This window comes from Malus domestica, chromosome 02 (assembly GCF_042453785.1).
Source record: "Malus domestica chromosome 02, GDT2T_hap1".
NCBI lineage: Eukaryota > Viridiplantae > Streptophyta > Magnoliopsida > Rosales > Rosaceae > Malus > Malus domestica.
Window position 1 is genome coordinate 6,781,944 of NC_091662.1, and position 23,385 is coordinate 6,805,328.

Below are 23,385 nucleotides of genomic sequence, written 5' to 3' on the forward strand. Positions count from 1 at the left end.
TTCTTATAGTATTCTTTTTTGTAAGTTTTTGTTTTTATATTATTTTATATATATTAAAAAACTAAAAGATAAGCACAAAGAATTTTTTTTAAGACTTTTTTTATGTAGACCTAAAAATTAATCTTGTTATATATTATTCTTTGTTTTTCTCTTTTAAGACTTGTTGGAGTGAAATTTCCTATGAGAAGAAATACCTCCACTGATTTGTTGACCGCAATCCTTACGTTCGCCGAATCCTTCGTTAGAGGTGTCCCCGAGTAGTCTTCCTCTGTGGCTTGCTGGGCGGGGTACCTGCAAGAGATACTCTGACACTCAAGTCAGTCGATTGATTTTCTATTCTCTGGATTCTCTCGGGTTCTTATTACATACCTTGTTCTTTGGCTTCTCTCCTTATTTATAGGATTACATGCTTGAGGATCAAGTACCACGACCTGTCCTTCTCTCCCACTTCCTTAGTGGTCCTCCGTCATATGACTTGCATGCTTTGGGAACAAGTACCACGACCTATCTTCCTCTCCCACTTCTCCTCCGTAGTGGGGGTAGTTATCTAGGCACGTTCCCCTTGCGTCTGTAGGGGGTAGTTATCTAGACACGTTTCCCTTGCGTCTGTATATTTCTTGTGGGTTTTCCTCACAGTTTATCTTGCACAACACCTTCTCCTTGAATGATTGGTATTGGCCCAAGAGTCGAAACCAGATTTTATCCTCCCACAAGACTATATATATCTCATCAAGATATTATATATATATATATATATATATATATATATAAGTTTCGTGAGGCTTCGCGCCTAGGTAAGACTATCCATGAAACGCCTCGCCTACGCCTTCGCCTTTTAAAACATTGGATGAGAATGTTATGAGATTAGGATGCGGTGACATGCATTACCAAAAAGTGTCTTCAGGGCTTAATAGAGGGAAGCATTAACAAAATGATGCCGTGACATGCAGTACCAAAAAGTGTCTTCAGGGCTGAATAGAGGGACGCGTCAACAGGATGATTACGTCGATAAACAAAATCAGAAACTGTTCTCTGTTTTGAAACTCTACCACGTTTTGTGTATCATATCTTTGTTTTGTCAATCAATAAAATTAGAGCTCCTATCGTATACTGGTTTGTCAATCAATAAAATCAAAGCTCCTACAGTGTACTGTCGAAAGGCAAAGAGAGCTCGAATGAGTGTCATCAATGCTTCATTTAAATTTTAGTCACAGCTTATACAAATTTATATAATACCTGCAAAGTATGAGGTGCATCAAACCCAAAGTCAGTCGTGAAGCAGGGGCCTCTAGCAGAGCAAAGCAATTGGTACTTCTCACTTATTATCTGCAATGATCCATGATTGTTTGCACCTTGGCTAGAGAAAGATGCCTCTTCCGTTTCTGTAAAATCAACATCACTCCTAAAATTTCTGTACTCACTAGGAGAGCCCTGTAAGCTGCATAAAACGCTTGCAAATGAAATAAGTACAGAAGGTTAGACCTTAGAATAGGCCATGAATCAGTAAGAAACCAAAAAGATAATAACTGCCACGTGCCTGGAGGAAGAATCGGAGCTTTCGTATTGATAGAAACGCAGGAGAGGTAGGGCAGGATTTGGTGCCTTTCTACAGTTTGCTTGTTTGTAAAGAAATCGTCAACGTCGGCCTCACATACTTCTGTTGAATTGTGGCCAAGTGGCCATCACCTTTCCTAATAAACAAACCAAAAGAAAAAAAAAAAGGAAAGGACAACATGATTATGTTTCCTTGTTTTGTGGCCTGTTTTGTGGCTTTTTTAAAGCCATAATTATTTGGTTTTCGGGTAGAAGAAAGGAGGAGAAGAATAGAGGGCTAATTTTTTCCTGAAGAGAGAAGTTAGAGCTACCGAGAGCAAGGAGAGTTGCAGAGAGCCCAAAAAGAAAGAAGAAGCTGCTGCTTTATTGGTTAGTAATCATCCACCAAAGTAGTTGTTGTTGTAATAGCTTTGAGCTATATGTATAGAGAAGAAATTATTCATTATATTTCTTCCTCTATTTGTTTCTTTGGTGTGTGAGAGCTATTGGGTGTATTGGGTTATTTGGGTTGTGAGATTGCCAACACTTTGTAAACTCCCATTTGGTTGATAGTGGATTATTGGGTGAACTCCTACTGCTCCGAGGACGTACTCCAGTTACACTGACTGTTGAGGAACCTCGTTAAAATCTTGGTGTCTTTAATATTTTGTTCTTGCATTTCATTTGATATATTTTCTGTGGGTTATCAAGAGTTGGTTCCATAAGGTTTTGGTGCTATCCTAGCACAACAATTGGTATCAGAGCACTGGTTGCTCTTGGGTACTGTCTAATTGCCAAAGATGTCAGACGGGCAAGATGAGAATCCTTTTGGAAGCAGCTCCGGGTTTGCAAGAACTACGGTGCAAAATGCAAAGTTCGAAGTGGAAAAGTTTGATGGCACAAACAACTTCGGGATGTGGCAATGTGAGGTCAAAGATGTGTTGGCTCAACAAGATCTACTTGCCGCTTTGGGAGAGAAGCCGGAAGCTATGTTGAAGCCGGAATGGGAGAAATTAAATTTGTGGGCTTGCTCTTCAATTCGGTTGTGCCTTGCAAAAACTCAGAAGTATTTTGTGATGCGGGAAACGGTAGCAAGTGTGTTGTGGCAAAAATTGGAAGACAAGTATATGACGAAGAGTGCAGAGAATCGGCTACACTTGAAGAAAAAGCTCTACCGCTTTCAATACAAAGAAGGTACAAAAATGATTAGACACCTTGATGCTTTTAATAAGTTGATTGCCGACTTGTTAAATTTAGATGAGGATATTAATGATGAAGATAAGGCCTTAATATTGTTGAATTCCTTGCCGGACTCTTATGAGCATTTTGTTACCACTATTATGCATGGTAAAGAAATTGTGAAATTTGAAGATGTGTCAAATGCCTTGATGAATTATGAAATGAGGCATAGAGATAAAAATCATGATAGTACCTCTGAAGCTTTATTTGTTAGAGGTAGATCATCGGAGAGGAAGTCATCTTCTAGTAGGAAAAAATCACAGTCTCGACCTAAAGGAAACTCTAAAGGTAGAAAATCTTTGGAAAGGGATGAATGTGCCTTTTGTCGTAATAAGGGCCATTGGAAGAAAGATTGTCCTAAATTGAAGACCAAAGGCAAAGAAAGTTCTGAAGCTAATGTTGCTAAGGTTGAAACAGATTTTTCTGATTTTGCTTTAACCACTTCCTCATCATTTGATTGTGCTACTAAGTGGGTGTTGGATACGGGTTGTACTCATCATATGACTCCTCACAAGGATTGGTTTTCAAGCTTGAAAGAGTTTGATGGTGGCGTTGTGTTCATGGGAGATGACAATCCTTGCACAACAAAAGGGATTGGTACAGTTCGTTTGAAGTTGCATGATGGCATGGTTAAAGAGTTGATAGGTGTTCGGTATGTACCGAATTTGAAGAAAAATCTTATTTCTTTGGGTACTTTGGAATCCAAGGGCTTCAGGTTTCATTCAGATGGACATACATTGAAAGTTACTTATGGTGCATTTGTTGTGATGAAAGCTCCTCGATGTGGCCATTTGTATTTATTGCAGGGAAGCACTGTGACAGGTGAAGCATCTGTAGTCTCTGAAAATATGGGCACATCTGATTCAGATACTACTAGACTGTGGCATATGAGATTAGGCCATGCCGGTGAGAAAGCTCTACAAGGGCTTGTGAAACAAGGTCTTCTAAAAGGTGCCACGACTTGTAAGCTTGATTTCTGCGAGCATTGTGTCTTAGGGAAGCAAACTAGAGTGAAGTTTGGTACTGCTGTACATCAGACGAAGGGAATTCTTGATTATGTGCATTCAGATGTTTGGGGTCCTACAAAGACTCCCTCTTTGAGTGGTAGACATTGGTTCGTGACCTTTGTTGATGATTATTCAAGAAGGTCTTGGGTCTACACTATGAAGCACAAGAGTGAGGTGTTAAGCATTTTCTTGGGATGGAAGAAAATGGTTGAGAACCAGACTGGGAGAAAGATTAAGATTTTGAGATCGGATAATGGTGGTGAATACATATCCGACCCTTTCTTTAAAGTTTGCAAAGAGGAAGGAATTGTGAGACATTTTAGTGTTCGGGGAACTCCACAACAAAATGGAGTTGCAGAAAGATTGAATCGAACCTTGCTTGAGAAGGTTAGATGTATGTTGTCTCAGTCGGGTTTGAGCAAGTCGTTTTGGGCAGAGGCAGTTACTTATGCATGTCACATCATCAACCGGTTACCCTCAGCTGCTATTCAGGGTAAGACATCAATGGAGGTATGGACTGGAAAACCTTTTTCTGATTATGACTATATCCGTATTTTTGGTTCACCTGCTTATTTTCATGTGACTGAAAATAAACTTGATCCTAGAGCCAAAAAGGCTATCTTTCTTGGTTTTAGTAGTGGTGTCAAATGTTACAGGTTGTGGTGTCCAGAGATGAAGAAACTGGTAATTAGTAGAGATGTGACATTTGATGAAGAAAGTATGTTCAAAGACTCTGAGAAGAATGTGAAAGATGTCCAACAGGTGGAGCTTGAGAAAGTTGCATCTAGTACTTTAAATCCTATTTCCGCTGATGTCGAAGCCACTACAAGTGAAGAAGTTGGAGACCATGAGGATGTTGAAGAAGTTGAACTTGAAGATTCTTTTCAAGTTGAAGAGCAAGTTTCACCTCAAGAGTCTATTGCCAAGAACAGAGGAAAGAGACAAATTACCAAGCCAGCTCGGTATAGTGACTATGTTTCTTTTGCTCTTCCTATTATCACTGATGATATTCCATCCAATTTCGAGGAAGCCATTGAGAGTGAGGAGAAGGAGAGGTGGTGCAATGCCATGGGTGATGAGATGAATTCTCTCTTGAAGAACAAGACTTGGGAGTTAGCTAAATTGCCTAAGGGCAAGAAAGCTATCGGTTGCAAATGGGTGTATGCCAAGAAGGAAGATGCTGATGAGAAAAACAATGTGAGATTCAAAGCAAGATTAGTTGCTAAAGGGTATGCACAAAAGGAGGGCATTGACTACAATGAAATCTTTTCTCCAGTTGTGAAGCATTCCTCAATTCGCGTTATGTTAGCTCTTGTTGCACAGTATGATCTTGAGCTTGTGCAACTTGATGTGAAGACGGCTTTCCTACATGGTGATTTGAATGAAGAGATTTATATGTGTCAACCGGATGGGTATATAGTGAAAGGGAAGGAGAACTTGTTTTGCAAATTGAAGAAATCACTATATGGCTTGAAGCAATCTCCAAGACAATGGTATTTGAGGTTTGATAAATTTATGAGAGGCTAAAATTATTCTAGAAGTCAATATGATCATTGTGTGTACTTCAAGAAGTTGCAAGATGGGTCTTTCATTTATTTGTTGATATATGTTGATGATATGTTGATTGCCTCAAAGAATGTCGAATAGATTGAGAAATTGAAGAAGCAAATGAAGAATGAGTTTGAGATGAAGGATCTTGGTGAAGCGAAAAAGATCCTTGGCATGGAGATCACTAGAGATAGAGAGAAGGGTTTGGTCAATTTGAATAAAAAAAAATACCTTGAGAAGTTGATTCGGAAGTTTGGAGTTCATGATTCAACTAAACCGGTTAGTACCCCTTTGGCTCCTCATTTTAAATTGAGTTCTCTACAATGTCCTAAAACTGATAAAGAGAAGCTGCAAATGAAAAATATACCATATGCAAATTTGGTTGGTAGTTTGATGTATGCAATGGTATGCTCTAGACCGGATATTGCTCATGCAGTTGACATGGTGAGTCGATATATGCATAATCCAGGTAAAGAGCATTGGCAAGCAGCTAAGTGGATATTGAGATATCTCCATGGTACTCGAGATGTTGGTTTATGCTTTGAGAGGGATGACTCTGGTATTGGTCATTTTGCAGTTGGTTATGTTGATTCAGATTATGCAGGTGATCTGGATGGAAGGAAGTCTACTACAGGCTATGTGTTTACTATGGCTAAAGGGCCAGTTTGTTGGAGGTCCATTTTGCAGTCGTCTGTTGCCTTGTCTACTACAGAGGCTGAATATATGGCAGTTGCTGAAGCTATAAAGGAGGCCATTTGGATACATGGGCTGATTAGAGATTTGGGGGTTGATCAGAAGCAGGTGGAGGTACATTGTGATAGTCAGAGTGCCATTTATTTGGCTAAGTATCAGGTTCATCATGCGAGGACCAAGCACATAGATGTGCGTTATCACTTTGTTCGTGAAATTGTTGGTGAATGGGAAATCATTCTCCAGAAGATTCCAACTAAAGACAACCCTGCTGATATGTTGACTAAGGTTGTTGGTGTAGCCAAGTTTGTTCATTGCTTGAACTTGGCTCACATTTTGCCTATATAAAGAAGGCGTTGAGCAGTAGGAGTTTTGGAGCATTTGGCTTGGCATGAATTGTTCTCTTGCTAGTGTTTGAGAGTGATTTTTTGGGTCAATTGTGTTGGTTGGCTTATCATGGCGTTTTCGGAACTTGGCCAAGGTGGAGATTGTTGAATTGTGGCCAAGTGGCCATCACCTTTCCTAATAAACAAACCAAAAGAAAAAAAAAAAAGGAAAGGACAACATGATTATGTTTTCTTGTTTTGTGGCTTTTTTAAAGCCATAATTATTTGGTTTTCGGGTAGAAGAAAGGAGGAGAAGAATAGAGGGCTAATTTTTTCCTGAAGAGAGAAGTTAGAGCTACCGAGAGCAAGGAGAGTTGCAGAGAGCCCAAAAAGAAAGAAGAAGCTGCTGCTTTATTGGTTAGTAATCATCCACCAAAGTAGTTGTTGTTATAATAGCTTTGAGCTATATGTATAGAGAAGAAATTATTCATTATATTTCTTCCTCTATTTGTTTCTTTGGTGTGTGAGAGCTATTGGGTGTATTGGGTTATTTGGGTTGTGAGATTGCCAACACTTTGTAAACTCCCATTTGGTTGATAGTGGATTATTGGGTGAGCTCCTACTGCTCCGAGGACGTACTCCAGTTACATTGACTGTTGAGGAACCTCGTTAAAATCTTGGTGTCTTTAATATTTTGTTCTTGCATTTCATTTGATATATTTTCTGTGGATTATCAAGAGTTGGTTCCATAAGGTTTTGGTGCTATCCTAGCACAACAACTTCGGCATTTGCACCACCAGGTTCTCTTTTGAAACTAACCATCTTGGTTTCAGGATCAACTGGAACAACAACATTTCCTCTAACCCTTTCCGTCGTCAAGTTAATATCCCCATCAAGCACTTGATTATCTAGGTGCAAGTCTCCCTGATTGAGAAAACTCCGCTGTTCCATTCCGCACGTGCCCCTCAGTTCTAATACTTAGTGTAGAGATACACCATTTGTAGTTTCTTCTGTATTATCTTCCAAAATTTTACCATTGTCATAATCCTTTGGGTTTTCTAAATCTAAAAGATCCATGCCTTGCGTTAATCATACCAACCTTTTTCTTCTATGCAGATGCTACATGGAAATAGCAAAATCCAGAGGGTTTTACCAACCTCAAACCAAGTACTGTGCAAAATGGATCATCCGCGAAATGAAGAAACGATTTCACATTAAAACAAAATCATATTCATTAGGGTTGAGCAGAAAGAATTAGTTTCATGTCACATAAACAAATTAAATCAGTATAAGAATATAGGAAAGAAGGGCTTATCGTCATAAATAATGTCTGTTAACTTTAATTGACAACCATAATATATTTTTAAACATATAAAAATCTAATCAAATTAAAGAGTTCATGTAAAAATATATTTGGCTGAATGAATTATTTCAAAATATATACAAAGACTTTATATAGAGTCATTCCCTTGATAGAGAATTAATCTAGCCTACATTCTAGTTATACAAAAAGAGAATTATTTTGTACAAATCAATTACAAACTTTGTTTCCTATTCTAAGCCAAGATATCAGGGATCTTGATATCATTGACTTCTCAACACTCCCCCTCAAGTTGGAGAGTGGACGTCAAGAACTCCCAACTTGCGTATAATGGTTGAGAAAGCTTCCTTTCCCAATGCTTTTGTGAATACATTTGCGAGCTGGTGTGAAGAGGGAACTTATCTTGTGACAACTGAACCATCTTGTATCTTGTCTCGAATAAAGTGGCAATCAATCTCTATATGTCTAGTTCGTTCATGAAAAACTGGATTAACAACTATATGGAGTGCCGCTTTGTTGTCACAATGTAGCAAGGCCGATTTTGGATGAAGCAAATGTAAATCTTCAAAAGATATCAAAGCCATGACAGTTCACAACAAGTTCCAGTCATGGCTCTATATTCGGCCTCCGCTGATGATAAAGAAACGGTCTTTTGTCTCTTTGACCTCCAAGAGATCAACGAAGAGGCCAAAAAAACACAATAACCTGTAGTTGACCTTCGTGTCGTAGGACAACCCGCCCAATCTGAATCATAATATGTACTTAAGTTCAAGTTATTTTGAGAAGAGAAAAACAAACCTTGTCTAGGTGTATTCTTCAGGTACTTTAAAATTTGGAGGGCTGCTTCCATGTGTGGTTTGCGTGGTTCATGCATGAATTTACTCAACACGTGTACTGGATAAGTGATGTCCGGCATTGTGATTGTTAAATAGATCAATCGGCCGACCAACCTTCTATACTTTGCCAGATCTTTAAGTAACTCACCAGTGTCAGAAAGCTTAACATTTTACTCCATGGGAAACTCCACTGGGTGAGCTCCCAAAAGACCACCATCTTTCAAAATTTCTAAAGCGTATTTCCGCTGGGAAATAAAAATCCATTTCCTTGAACGTGAAACTTCTATTCCCAGAAAGTATTTCAAGTCACCAAGATCCTTGAATTTGAAACGACTATAAAGGAATAATTTTTTAAGAGTATTAATTGCATTAGGATCATTGCCGGTGATCAAAATATCATCAACATAAATCAAGAGGGCTGTAAATGGTTGCCCTTGCTGCCTTGTAAATAGAGAATAGTCTGCCTTTGATTGAATATAACCAGTGGATTTAATAGCTTCTGAGAATTTTGCAAACCATTGCCGGGAAACTAGCTTCAAGCCATAGAGAGATTTATTAAGGTTTCGAGCAGTGAACTGATTACTTTTACTTTTAATTTGAATTGATTTAGTTTATCAACCTGCTGGGGGAGGGGAATTTATCAAATATAACAAAAAATTAACCCTTAATTTAAAAAAATGTCAGTTTTTATAAAAACTTTCATATTTATTTAAAATCTCACTTAAATAGACATAACTACCCTTAATTTATATAAATAACTAATTGTTAGACTTAATACTTCTTATGCTATAATCTCTAACTAAAACTTTCCCCTTTGTTTTTTCTTTTCTTTTCCAAACGAAGAGCAAAAATTTTCTCTCAATTTTATTTTAATAGATAATCAAGGAAACCTTTCTTTCTCACATGGTTCACAGAAAACACTTTAGTATGTTATAAAAGTGAACTATTAGAGTAAAGAAATAAAAGTAATTATTTTTAATCGTCTGAAATTTAAAGAATTGTACGTACAACCAAAATAAACAATAAAATGATCAAAAGAAAATATTTATTCATAAAACTCCAATTTAAAAGGGTTCTACAAAGTAGGATGAAGTTGAACAGGATTCCTACAAGTTTGTTTATAATGGCCATTTGAACCACATTTTGAACACTTTCGAGTTGATTTTTCTTCTCCATGTGATGGGATCCTCTTTTCTTTGCGCCCACCATATCTTCTTCGTGTAATTGGTGGTAGGACAGTTCTTTCACTCACATCATCAGTTACTATCCAATCGGTTTGATCACCAACTGGCCATATAGCTTCTGCATAGACAATGACCAAGGAGTTTGTATTATAATAATGAGAACACATAGGATAACATGAAAGTTGTCGGTGTCTACATGCAGCACAAGCATGTGAGCAAGGGAGTTGGTCAAGATCAAATTGTCGGCATGTGCAACTCTTTTCCTCTAAATTCACAACTTCAATACAAGATCCATCATATACATGAAATAAGTAAGTTGCAATGGGCGATACCTACATGTTCACATACATATATATTACTCAAACAAAAGAAGAACTAAACAACCAAAAAAAATATTCCGCATAAGAACTACAAAAGCAATTCGCAATTAGTGATCTGTAAGAGAAGTGGATGAATACCCTGAACTGCTGCATAAAACTACAAAGGCAATTATATAAATCCATAGCAGCAATTACGTTGAAGTTCACAAGATATGGTTTTTAACTTTTTTCTTGTCAAAGCCTAGGTTTTTTTTTACTTTAGCCTTTTACATTGCAAACATACATTTATTCTTTACTAAACATGGCAATGATGGATAAAGCTACAGATGGGATATAAGAATCGGTAAAATAGTTTAAAAACTTGAGAACAAATGAAAGTGTACCAAAATTAAACAGACAAATTGAACTAAAATCTATTTAAGTGAATTCAAAATACTTGTAATGATAATCCTTGCTTGTTATTTTCTCACACTAATTTGTCTGCCCAATTTGTCAATTGTGTATTCATTTTAGCTGCCTTAGTTCGACGCTCATAAAACCACTTATGCAGAATATTCATTCTTAAATACTTAAGAAATCGTGTGATAGGTAGTTTTCGAGCATCTCTGGTGATTGCATTAAGACATTCAACAATATTTATTGTCACGATGTTGTACCGTTTTCCATCGAAGTACGCACGAGTCCACTTTTCATATCTAGCCGAATTAAGATAAACACCCACCTCAGAGTTGACTTTATATATTTCTGTCATAAGATGATGAAATTCAGGAATTCGATATGCCTTAGTAGCTGTAAAATACAGTTTGTGTGCTCTCTCATGCTTAAAATGATGCCTAATGTTTTGACTTATATGAAATATGCATGCACCATGATGGGCATTGGGGAAAACAGTTGAGAGAGCCTTCTGAATGGTTTCATGTCTATCAGAAACAAACACCAATTCATCAATTTCCCCAATTGCTTCTCATAATTTTGTCAAAAACCAATTCCATGATGCGTCATTCTCTAAATCTCCAACTCCGAATGCTAGAGGGTATATTTGTTTGTTGCCGTCCATGCATGTGGCAACAAACAAAGTGCCAAGATATTTACCCTTTAAAAATGTCCCATCAACCGCTACTACCAGCCTAATAACACTTCTAAATCCTCTTATGCAAGGTCCAAGTGACATGAAACAGTACAAAAAATGATTATTCTCATATGTTTCAATATGTGTTATCGTACCTGGATTTTTGGCTTCTAACACAGCAAAATAAGATGGAAGTAACGAGTAAGATTCCTCTGGTGATCCCCTAACCAACTCCAATGCATGTTCCTTAGCTCTCCAAGCCTTCACATAACTTATACTCACACTCATGTCCTTCCTCATATCTTCTATGATGTCACATGGTCTATGTAGTCGTGATACACCCTCGTACTTAGACTTTATGCATTGACCAATAAGAGAACTACTTGCATGTCGATGATGGCGATTAATAACGTCTAATGAGCATGAATGCATAGTAATGTATTTTCTGACCTTGAAATATGATGATTGTTGTAATTTAGAAGCGGATAGTTTCCACTTGCATCCATCGCCGACACAACCAACTTCAAACCTTTCTTTGCTTGATCTCTTCACTCTGAACTCGTAATTGTTCTTCATAGCATGAATACCTAACTTTTTTTTAAATCCTCCTTAGTCTCGTACAATTGGCCTACAACTATATCTCCATCTGAATTGTACAGGTCTGCCTTGTCTGATTCATGTACAATATTTGTACCCTTGTGAACATTTGATCGGTTAGAGCTGGGTTCATCAAATTGCACATTAGCAGGCACAACATCACATACCATCCCTTCATGAGGCAACTCATTGAATTCAACACTATCTTGGAACACATTATCAGACTCCATATTTGGCAAATTTTCAAATTCTTCATGATACGATGCATTCTCAACTTCTTGATTTACCAAGTCGTTATCTGAATCATGTAGCACAATATCTTCCAAATCACCTTGAGTAACAAAGTTAAGACCTGTTTGTAATGGGTCATCATTATCTTCTGAAGAAAATACTTTCTGCTTTAATGTAACACACAAGGGAATCTTCCAAGACCTCGAAAGGTTTTCAAAAATAAATGCCCTCACATCATCATCATCAACTATATCTGCAGGCCATGTAGTTTCCGTTGCGTTATATATAACTTTCATACTTATCTCATACTCATTTGGGTCCACATTCACAATACCATGTACTTTCTTTTGAAGCTCTACAAATGTAATTTTGTCTGAAACAAGTAATCCTTTCGTTTTGCAATTTTTGTACGTTGAGTTAGCCCACCTCCCACCATAGGTCACTAAAATTGTCAAACTAGACATTGTCCTAAAAAATAAACAAAAACAATAAGAAAAAAAATAAATGACATACAGACACACCTAAGATTGATATATATGTGCAAATAAAGAGGGTGTTGTGAAAACTGGACTGAATCATGAGAAAGGTTGGACGTTAATATATACATAAAGCATCATGCATTTGTGCAATGGAAGAAGGACCTTGTTGATTAAGGTGACTTCCACTTTTACGCATTGAAAATAATTAAATTAATATTGCTTACCAAACCAACATAAGATGAATAAAAACATAGAAAGAAAAACTTTATTCCGTAAACCCTAATTTTTCAAATATGCATTAAAGAACTATTAGCTTTGCCTCTAACTGATTGGCAAAAACAATTAGATTTGTCAATCTTCCATTGACACAAGAAACCTAATTTTTCTAATTTTACAAAAATTGACAGTTCGTTCTTCAATAAAATTCAACCGAACGAAGAAACTACAAAAGCAAAGAGAAAACATAGACTAGGAAGAATGAAAAACTTAACCATCTACACTCACCTTTGTACGTTTAGGGTTGCACAAAGTCTCCACAGTAGCCGATGCCTTCACTATATCTCCACCATTTTTTAGGTTTTGCCGTCCAAAATATCAATCTAATAGGGTTTTGGTTTTTCTAATTTATTTGGTTTTAAAGTTTAAGGGCATTTATGTCTATTTAAGTGATATTTTGGATACATTTGAAAGTGTTTATAAAAACTCACATTTTTTAAATTAAGGACTAATATTTGGCTATATTTGATAAATACTCCTGGGGGAGCACCAATATCGTCAACCAACAATCCTGTTTCAAGGAGGTGGAGAATTCTGTAGCCGGATGGCTCTTATGGCTTTTACCCTAAGCCTCGAGCACTCGAAACCCATGAAATTTCTCAAGTTGTTGAGCAATATCGCCAGGCTGCCTTGAATGCCATTCGTGCAGGTCTGTTTCTATGTCCATTTTCGTTTCGATGTTTCATTTTTTGTATAGCTCTGAGTCTTATTGTGATCCATTTTCATGTTGTTCAGGTTTTGATGGAATTGAGATTCATGGGGCACATGGCTATCTCATTGACCAATTCTTGAAAGACGGGATCAATGATCGAACAGATGAGTATGGTGGATCGCTTGAAAACCGGTGCAAATTCTTGATTCAGATTGTTCAAGCAGTGGTTGGAGCAATAGGTGCTGATAGAGTTGGGGTCAGAATGTCACCAGCTATTGATCACATGGATGCTGTTGACTCTAATCCACTTATTCTAGGTCTGGCAGTGACCGAAAGGCTCGATAAGCTCCAACAAAACTGGGGCACAAAACTGACCTATCTTCATGTGACTCAGCCTCGCTACGCAGCCTATGGTCAAGCGGAAGCTGGAAAACCTGGTAGCGATGAAGAGGAAGCTGTGTTTATGAGGACTTTGAGGAAAACTTATCACGGTACATTTCTTGCTAGCGGAGGGTTCACTAGAGAGCTTGGAATGCAAGCTGTGGCTTCTGGGGATGCTGATTTGGTGTCCTACGGTCGCCTTTTTATTTCAAACCCTGATTTGGTTATGAGATTTAAGCTTAATGCACCCTTGACCAAGTATAACAGGAAGACTTTCTACACACAAGATCCTGTTGTTGGGTACACTGACTACCCTTTCCTGAACAAATCAAACGGGAAAGAGGAACCGCTCTCCCGCGTCTTTGATTTTAATGTTTTGGAAGTTTTACTTGTACCATTTGGATATTGAATTATCTGGTTCAAATAATTTAGGGTTACCATTTGATATTGAGTGATCTGGTTCAAATAATATAAGGTTTTTACATGATTTTGCTTTTGTTTATGATTGCTTCTGACAAGGCTAAAAAGTATGAGAGAATGCTCTTTTGACTAATTTTTTCCAAAAACTGAAATGCGCTTCTAGGTCGTGGAAGCACTTTGTGATGTGCTTCTTCAAGAAGCAATTCCAAGTGCTTTTAATACAAATTTGTACGTGCTCCTTTAGCAGAAGTTGTTCTTTCATGATCAATTCTGAACAAGCTAATTGGTTAATGTTTTATAGACTTGAGAGCTTGAAAATACAAGATGAAATGGAGTAGAAAGCTCACAGAAAAACTCGGATATGTGACTTTATTAATGCATGTATATTAGATTTTGTTGAATCATTAAAATACAGGATACACAGGTTTCTTGTTGGGATAAAATATTCCGAAGTTTTGCTCCTCTTCGCTGGGTTTCTGATTCTCATTAAACATTGCAAAGACGAAGCCTTCTATGTAAGCACCGGGTCTTTTCGGCGTTCCTACGTTCGAGGTTATATGTCTTACGAAATTTCTAACATACGTCCCAGCAAGTTCTGTATCAGTGAAATCTCCGTTCCCAGCAGATGGCCAACCACTCTCGGACACCACCACGGCTACATCGGGTCCCCCGGATTTCTCTATTGCTGAGAAAAAAGCATCAACTGTGGCATCAAATAGGTTGTAATAGCTCAAGTTCCCATCTTGTAACCAGGGTTTTGTTGCCGTAAATTGAGCGTAGTCTAAGGGAATATCGGAAGCTTTTGACGCATAGGCAAAGTAAGGATACACGTTGATCATAAGGGGCGACCCTTGATAATTCAAAAAGGGACAAATGGAAGCCATGATACCGGCAGCCTCTCCGCTGAACTGACCGGCTGAAGGTGGATATGAAACTCCCAAGGCAGTAGCTGGCAAAACAGTGGTCACCTTTAGGCTTTGGTAGTGGTATTCGTCGATGGTGTGCTGTAGATACTGCATTACTTGCCAAACATAGCTGCCTAATTCCCCGGGTATAACCTCGTTTCCAACGGCAATGTAGTTGAATTCAATGTCATCTATGTAGGGCTGTACATTGACAGCAAACCATTGATCCACAGCTTCTTGACTTTCTGACAAACTGGCTAAGTCTTCGTTAGGAATGCCTAGCACTATGGAGATTCCTTGCCCCATCAGCGCTTTGAGTACCTCCGGATTAGGATTGAACAGCCTCATCTTGTTAATATGGTTGTCTTTGAAGAGCTGAACCACGTCTTCGTGAGAAGGGAGGTTATCCCCCAACGTCCCATAGTTAACACCGATGTCAAATGTCATCTTAGCTTCCACAATTTCTATGTTGTGGTTGTAAATGGTTGCTAGGAATGATAGAATGAACGCAATCCATTGCGAAACTGCCATCACTTTCTGATCACTACTGAGTGCCTTATAATATAAAACCTGCATAAAATGTACATAATAAACTGATGAGAGACGGAACAGAAAGCTAAACTGTGGAGCTAGCTAGCAGTTTAAATATATATAAACTCACTTATAGGTTGTATATAGACATTTAAACATGAATTGGTTGCTTCATTAAAAAGTTTTATCAAGGATTTCAAATGGTAGAATCAACAGAATAACAGTAATACCCTCAAAACTGAAAATTGTACTCTACTATTACACTACGGCCAGTTGATCGTATCTTTCGAAGGAAAAAATAAGGTATGAATAAGGAATTGCATGCTGATACATACTACCTCAAGCAACACTGAGCAGATTAGCGGCGTGCTGTGTTTCTTCCGGAAGGATTGGATTAACTGAGGGCTGATCCAGATGATGAAAATGGAGTCAGTGGAAAGTGTCCATTCCTCTCTTTATATATATGTTTAAATGTTCTGCAACAAGTACAGATTCAACTAATTGGAGATAAGAACACAATTTTCAGGGAAAAATGGTGAATTAGGAAGTCCACAAATTAGCTAAGATGTTACAACAAATTTTCACGAAACCTTACCATTTGCTTTGGTTTCTTTGATTCGTTGAATCCCCATCACCACTCATCATGTTCGTCACAGATTTTCATTTATTTGACTTTTGTTTCCTTGTTTGGTTAATTGCTTACTTCTTTAGTTTTACCCATTTAATTGTATTATTTGACTTTCAAAGTTACCTTTCTTAGTATGATTGCCGGAATCAAGTGAGTCCATTTTGCTCACACATGTGTGGCCTTATCCCCTTCTAAATTAAATTATGTCGTGTGTCTAAAAACTAATTTTGGGAAGTCATTCCCGATAAAAGGAGAGATTATTGAATTAATTTCGAGGATAATTACTTAAGTAATTGAGTTCGTTTGGATATGCGTTTAAAATAACTGAAAATGCTTTTGATGAAAATGTTTTTAGAACAAATCCTTAGTAAAAATGAAAGTAAATTCTGAAAAAAGCACTTAAAATGCTTCTCGGAGGAAAGTGCTTATTGGAAGAAGCACATAATTGATGTTTCTTGCAGAAAGCACTTCAAGTGCTTTTGGAATCCAAAAACATTATTTACTGTAAAAGCCCTGCCCTGATTCAAGAGTGTTGGAAATTATACATTATAATATGAAATATTGTAATATATAATTTTAATAATTGAATGAAAAATAATGTTAACCAATTTCTTAGAAAGGTTATGTTGTTTAGGTGTATTCCCATGATAAGTGATGTATACTTAAAAATGAAAAGTTACATCTCTTTAATAAGTAGAAATTGGATTCTATATAAACCCATGAAACCATTGGTATTAAATATAGAAAATTAGAGTTAATTTTTACTCTTGAGAAATAGGGTTTCCCCACTTTGTTTCTCAAATAATTCGTGTGTCAAATTCCGAGTCGTGTCTTGAGAGTACGAAATATATAAAGTTCGCCAGAGTCCGAAGTTGAAGTGCTTTGACTTCGGATTATAGATTGTTGAATCTTGGGAGATGGACGTCTACCGAACTACAAGCACAAGAGTAGGGGCGAAATTCTATCTTTGGGGCATTGCATTTATGCAAGCCTCAATCTCCAAGTATGTCAATTTTTCTAATTCTATCTCTAGTTGTTTATATTAATCTTGTATACTATAGATGTTGTTAATTTCCTTTATTATTATTATCATTGGAATTCTTGTGTTATTTTCATATTTTCTAATATTGCTCCAACAATCTAAAGATAGAAATTTCTTTAAGCAATAATTAGAAAAAAATATGGATTTAAGAAATAATTATATTGAGAAAGTAGGAAAGAATGATTTGAATATATGTTATTGAAACTGCCATTTAAAATTTAGACTTTGAAATGCATGCATATTGCTGTGAAGATATTGTTCTTGAATTTCATTAAGAACGAAATGGGCAGTTTGTTAAGGGATTGTTTATTTAATGTTTTTGCCATTTAACGTTATTGTTGTTGGTTCAATACTCTAAAAATTAGACACTGAGAATGGCGATCAGTTATTGTGTATTGTGATTGGTTTTGCCAATTCTAAATCTCGCCAACCGTTGTGCCTGTTAAATGGTTTCTCAACAATGTTGTTATGGAGTGATTCCTCTAAGAGAATCAAATTGATATACAGTATTATGAATCCCATTATTTAACATGGAAGATGTTGGCTTCATGATCCAGACAAATCTTGTCTTGATAGGGAAGATGCAAACCACTGCATGTGTTTCAACGAAGCCATATCTGGGCTTGATATATCAGGCTAATGCTTGGTTGGTTTTTAAACTTATCAAACAAAATTTCTTGAAAAAAGGCATTCGGTGCTTTTAACCAACACAATCAGTTATGATTGGTGAGGTTCGTGGTGGGTTGAAACCAGACATGATTTTCTATTTGAATGGATTTATCTGTTCAAATAACAAACAGATGCCAAACAAGATGCGAAGGTCTCCAAGTTTTCTCAAACGGTACGAACCCAAGGATAAAGAAACGAATTGGTGAACCATTCGGTCACTGGTTACGGATAGAGATGACGTGGTCACTAGTTTGGTTCTTTTCAGACTATAACCATATCGGTTATAGTGTTAGTGCCGTTTGGGATATAGAAAAGCTGGAGATTCTGGTTTCGTGAAAGAAACGGTGATAAAGATTTTCATCATGTGGTTAATTGCTGCAATTAATATGAGATCCGTTTAAAGCTCATGTTCAGTATATGTCTCCTTTATGAGAAGAAAGGCGTCGGTTAAGGCCAAGTGAACGCCAAAGTGGTGTACTGGATTCTTACTAGTTTATGAAATGGATCTTTTTCCTAGAAAGGAGATGTGTTATCGAAGTAGAAAAGTTTGGTATTGAAATATGTCAAATGCCTTTGATTTTTCTACCAAAGGGAACATAATGGTTACTTGATTCTAATTTGAAATGACCATGAATTTTTATATATTTATGAGGAAATATCATGAATGTGCAGTTTGAAAAGAGCTGTGAAAACACGTACATAAAACCACACAAGAAGGTGCTGATATGATTATTTTTACAAGCCGTTGCAACTCTTTGCAAAATTGCGTTATTAGTCTATAGAGAAGCAGTTTCAGACTAATAATTGGCACTAGACACTAGCGTTGCTAGTAATTACTAATTAGAGTGGTGTTAGAATTGCAAAGAAAGTGAGACTAATACAAGCACTAGCAAAAGAAGACGATCAGTTTTATGATAAGTATCATAAAAGGAAATTCCTTTGAGAGGAATTATACACTGGAAGTGTGGGGGTCTTTGGAAAAGGAAAAGACTAGACACTCAATGTGAGAGGAATAATACATTGGAAGTGTGGGGGTCTTTGGGAAAAGAAAAGACTAGACACTAAAAGGTGGGATATTTGGAAAAATGTATTATACCTGATAATGTTTATTAAGTAAGCATATGAATGATAATGCATGTATTATGATGGCTAGTCAAATAAGGCAAAGAACAATGTCTAAATTAGGAAGAGTAATTTGCATTTAAAAGTAATAAGCAATATCTCTTATTATGGATAACTTGTTTAAGGTATGGCAAAGTTAGAGACCTTCTTACAAATACCTTAAATGTGGGGGAGTTTACCCAAGTGCTTAGTGTTAGCAAATTACTTAGTAATTAAGTCCTAATATAATTTTGAGGACTTGACATTTCAAACAATGTCAAACAACTACTCTCGTATGAAATATAATTTCATAAGATGGATTGTGCACACCATTAAAGATAGTCAACCTAGTAGTGGATCCAATTATTAATGGACTGACTAGAGAGTAAGTTGATCATCGAGGGGAATGAGGCTAAAGCCAACATAACTAATGAATTAGCCGGGCGGAAACCTAACTTAGTTGATTGAAGATCCCAAGGTCTAAGTTCAATAGGCAAACTAGTTGGGCATGTTTCAAAGAAGTTAACACACCATGTACCTCATTCCTATGATGGAAGAAGTGTGTTGTCTGCAAAAGTTTTAGGGTGTATATTTATACTTAATGATAGTGATATCTTATAAATAAGAGGAATATAGTAGACTATTCTTAATCAGTGGTCACCTATGTGAGAGTAGAAATGAGTCGCTTCTATGAGAATGAGATGGCTAAATTCTCTAAAGCTCTCATGAATCCGGGATTTGTGCAGGACCAAAATGAACATAACCGTATGAACCGTAATATATTAGGATAAGTGATGTGTGATACTTATTGTCTCAGTTTACTAATGTGGTGAACAGTTCAAGATCTTCTACATCCATTGTGTCACCAAGTAAATCCAATAAGTATTACTAGGGTAGGTTCAAGTCCAAAAGACATCTCTCTCGATGCATCTCTTGTCCGCCTGTACTCTCAAATTCTTCCTAATTTTTCATTCATGTGGGGGATTGTTGGAAATTATATATTATAATATGAAATATTGTAATATATAATTTTAATAATTGAATGAAAAATAGTGTTAACCAATTTCTTAGAAAGGTTATGTTGTTTAGGTGTATTGTATTCCCTTGATAAGTGATGTATACTTATAAATGAAAAGTTACATCTCTTTAATAAGTAGAAATTGGATTCTATGTAAACCCATGAAACCATTGGTATTAAATATAGAAAATTAGAGTTAATTTTTACTCTTGAGAAATATGGTTTCCCCACTTTGTTTCTCAAATGATTCGTGTGTCAAATTCCAAGTCGTGTCTTAAGAGTACGAAATATATAAAGTTCGCTAGAGTCCGAAAATTAAAGTGCTTTGACTTCGGATTATAGATTGTTGAATCTTGGGAGATGGACACCTACCGAACTACAAGCATAAGAGTATGGGCGAAATTCTATCTTTAGGACATTCACTAGTAGAAAAAACACTTTGCGCGACGTACATAAATGCGTCGCGCAAAGCCAAAAGTCATTGCCTAAGGGTTTGCGCGACGAAGGTTTCGTCGCGCGCTGACCGTTGCGCCAAGGCCGTGACGGTAGGGTTTGCGAGACGAACAATAACATGCGTCGCGCAAAGTACTTTGCGCGACTCACGTATGCGTCGTGCAAAGTACTTTGCGCGACGTACGTGCGCGTCGTGCAAAGTACTTTGCATGACGCACGTATGCGTCGTGCAAAGATTATTTGCGCGACGTACGTGCGCGTCGTGCAAAGTACTTTGCATGACGCACGTATGCGTCGTGCAAAGATTATTTGCGCGACGTACGTGCGCGTCGTCCAAAGAACTTTGCACGACGCACGTCGTAGAACGCAAATCGCGCAAAATACTTTGCACGACGTACGTGCACGTCGTGCAAAGTACTTTGCGCGACGTGCATCCTACGGTATGCGTCGCGCAAAACCCTTTTTTTGGTTTTAGTTATTTTTTTTTAATTCTTGATCAATATTATAATTAAATTCTAAAGAATAATTAATTAACCAAACAAAATTATTTAATTATAAAATATATAAAAATGTGCATACAAGATGTCCAAACAAAAAAAAAACTACAAGTGAACTAGGTTTAATACATCAAGCTACTGGGTATCGGTAGGGTGAGATGGGTCTGAGGTCGAAGGTGGAGCAAGACGAGGTGCTGGTAGCGAGATTTGGAGGCCAGCCATCTGTATGGCTTGTACAAGTTCTTGCACCCTCCCGACACAGGTCCTCACCTCCTCGTCCTGGGCCTTCATCCGCTCATCCTGGGCCCTCAGCTGCACCTTCATCTGCTCACCCTCGGCCCTCAGCTGCGTCACTTCCTCTTTCAATGCATTGACCTCTACTGTTTTCAATCTGGAAGAAGAGCCACCCGTTTCACGAACTCGCGCTTTCCCCATACCTCGAACAACCTTGCCACGACGACGACCGAAGTTCTGATCCAGGACATCAGTCATGATTTGAAAACCTACATCCTCAGGTAGCGTGACGTCCTCGATCGGAGTCTCCGAGGGAAGTTGTGATGTTGCTTCGTGGAGAACATCTCTTTTTTCCACCATAGTACCCGGTCGACGGCGAGATCGGGTGGTGACGAAGGACCTCCGTGAAGAGCAGAGGAATCAGAGAGAGAGCTCTGCGGTATAGGCCGCGATGCAGCACATGACCCAAATTCACCGCCACGAAGACGATCAGAACGTTGAGCCCATTCCGACCCAACCCCCGACCCTCATCCCACTCTCCTCACTCTCTCTCTCAAACCCCAAACCCCCCAGATCCAAAACCCACACAACTCCGCCGGGTCACCACCGCCAACACCTTCCTCCTCAGCGGTTTGACCTTCCTCCCACTCTCATCACTCTCTCTCTCAAACCCCAAACTCCCCAGATTCAAAATCCCCACCTTCTTCCCGTTTTCTATTCGCCCCAACGCCAATCCTATATCCATCACTCTCTCTCATCCTTCTGCTTTCTCACTTCTTTCTCTTCCTCTTTGACTCTCTCTCCGGCAACCCCCCCTCCCCGGCGAACCCCCATATCCCATTAACCCCTTCCCCCACCCCTCCTCGCGAACCTAGATCCCAGATTTGTGCATTTTTTTTTTTTTTTTGCTTTTCTTTTCTGGGTTGAGATCCCATTAACCCCTTCCCCCACCCCCCGCGAACTCAGATCCACACAGTTCGGTGGTGTTGGGATTGGGAGTGGGGATGAAGATGGTGAAGGGAATGATTTTTGGGAGGTGAAATTTGTGGGATTGGGTTGCAGGGAAAAGGCGAGGCTCGGGTTGGGGGGAATGAGGATTTAACGGGAGTGGGTCGTCGGGGGGGGGGGGGTGGGGAGGTGGGATTTGAAGGGAGTGGGTCGTGGGTCGTCGGGGGAAGGGGGATTTAACGGGAGTGGGTCGTCGGGGAGGGGGGTGGGATTTGACGGGAGTGGGTCGTCGGGGGAAGGGGGATTTGACGGGAATGGTTCGTTGGGGGGGTGGGAGGAGGAGGTTGCTGCGCTAGGTTTCTGGGGGGATTAATGGGGAGGTGGGTTTGAGATTAATTGGTTTCTGGTTTTGGGGGTTGCGGGTAAAGCTTTCAGGTTTTTTTTTTTTTTTTTAAATTAATATTTAGAAGATTAGATTAAAAAAAAATTAAAAAATTATTTTTTTTGCCACGTGGCAGCCTCATCAGCACAAATGTGGCAGCCACGTCAGCATTTAACAGACTAATGGATGGAAAATCTAACGGAGGTGTTATTTTGAAATAAAATGGTACTGGATGTATGAAAGTGAAATGTTTTAAAGTTGTTGTATAAGGTTGTAATTGACCTCAAACCTGAGGGGCTACTATGTAATTTACTCATTTTTTTACATATATATCATTCAATTTCTTAAATATTATAAGTACAAAATAAATAAATTAAAATCTACTTAGTAAATATATATACCATTGAAATCGATGGGATACGCATTGTACGAAACTAGTTTCAACGATCCAACCGTCAAACTTGTTTGTATATGTTTCGAGATTGTATACGCCAAAAATCGCAAAAAACAAACATGCAGAGATCAAGTACCAAGACAAACATTTGCGACGGCTATAAACAAAAAATCACGATTTAACGGTTATTTTAACTCCGAATTTGATGATCTTTTACAGCTACACTCTTTAACCCTATATGCATACAATGTACTAATTTGATCGTCAATTTAAAACATTTACACAAGTAGGTACCACAAAATCTTATGTTATGCTTAATGAAAGTATAAATAAATTCCAAGTGTTAGTGAATCTAATAATCTTTTGATGGCAAACGCATTGTACGAAACTATTTTGAACGATCCAACCGTCAAACTTGTTTGTATATGCTTCGAGATTGTATACGCCAAAAATCGAAAAAACAAACATGCAGAG

At 38.0% G+C, this 23,385-nt stretch overlaps 1 protein-coding gene and 1 pseudogene across 1 annotated transcript; one reads left to right on the plus strand and one right to left on the minus strand.

Moving 5' to 3' along the window:
* Positions 1-12,925: 12,925 nt before the first annotated feature.
* On the plus strand, positions 12,926-14,137 carry LOC114822684 (12-oxophytodienoate reductase 3-like; annotated as a pseudogene).
* A 376-nt stretch (positions 14,138-14,513) lies between these two features.
* LOC108172391 (probable glucan endo-1,3-beta-glucosidase BG5) lies at positions 14,514-15,545 on the minus strand. Its single transcript, XM_029099189.2, has one exon. The coding sequence runs from the start codon at positions 15,543-15,545 to the stop codon at positions 14,514-14,516; it is 1,032 nt and encodes a 343-aa protein (XP_028955022.1).
* Positions 15,546-23,385: the final 7,840 nt, after the last annotated feature.

Bases quoted from the DNA above. Each gene is read 5' to 3' on its own strand.
- LOC108172391 (XM_029099189.2), bottom strand. From the start codon at position 15,545: ATGGCAGTTTCGCAATGGATTGCGTTCATTCTATCATTCCTAGCAACC.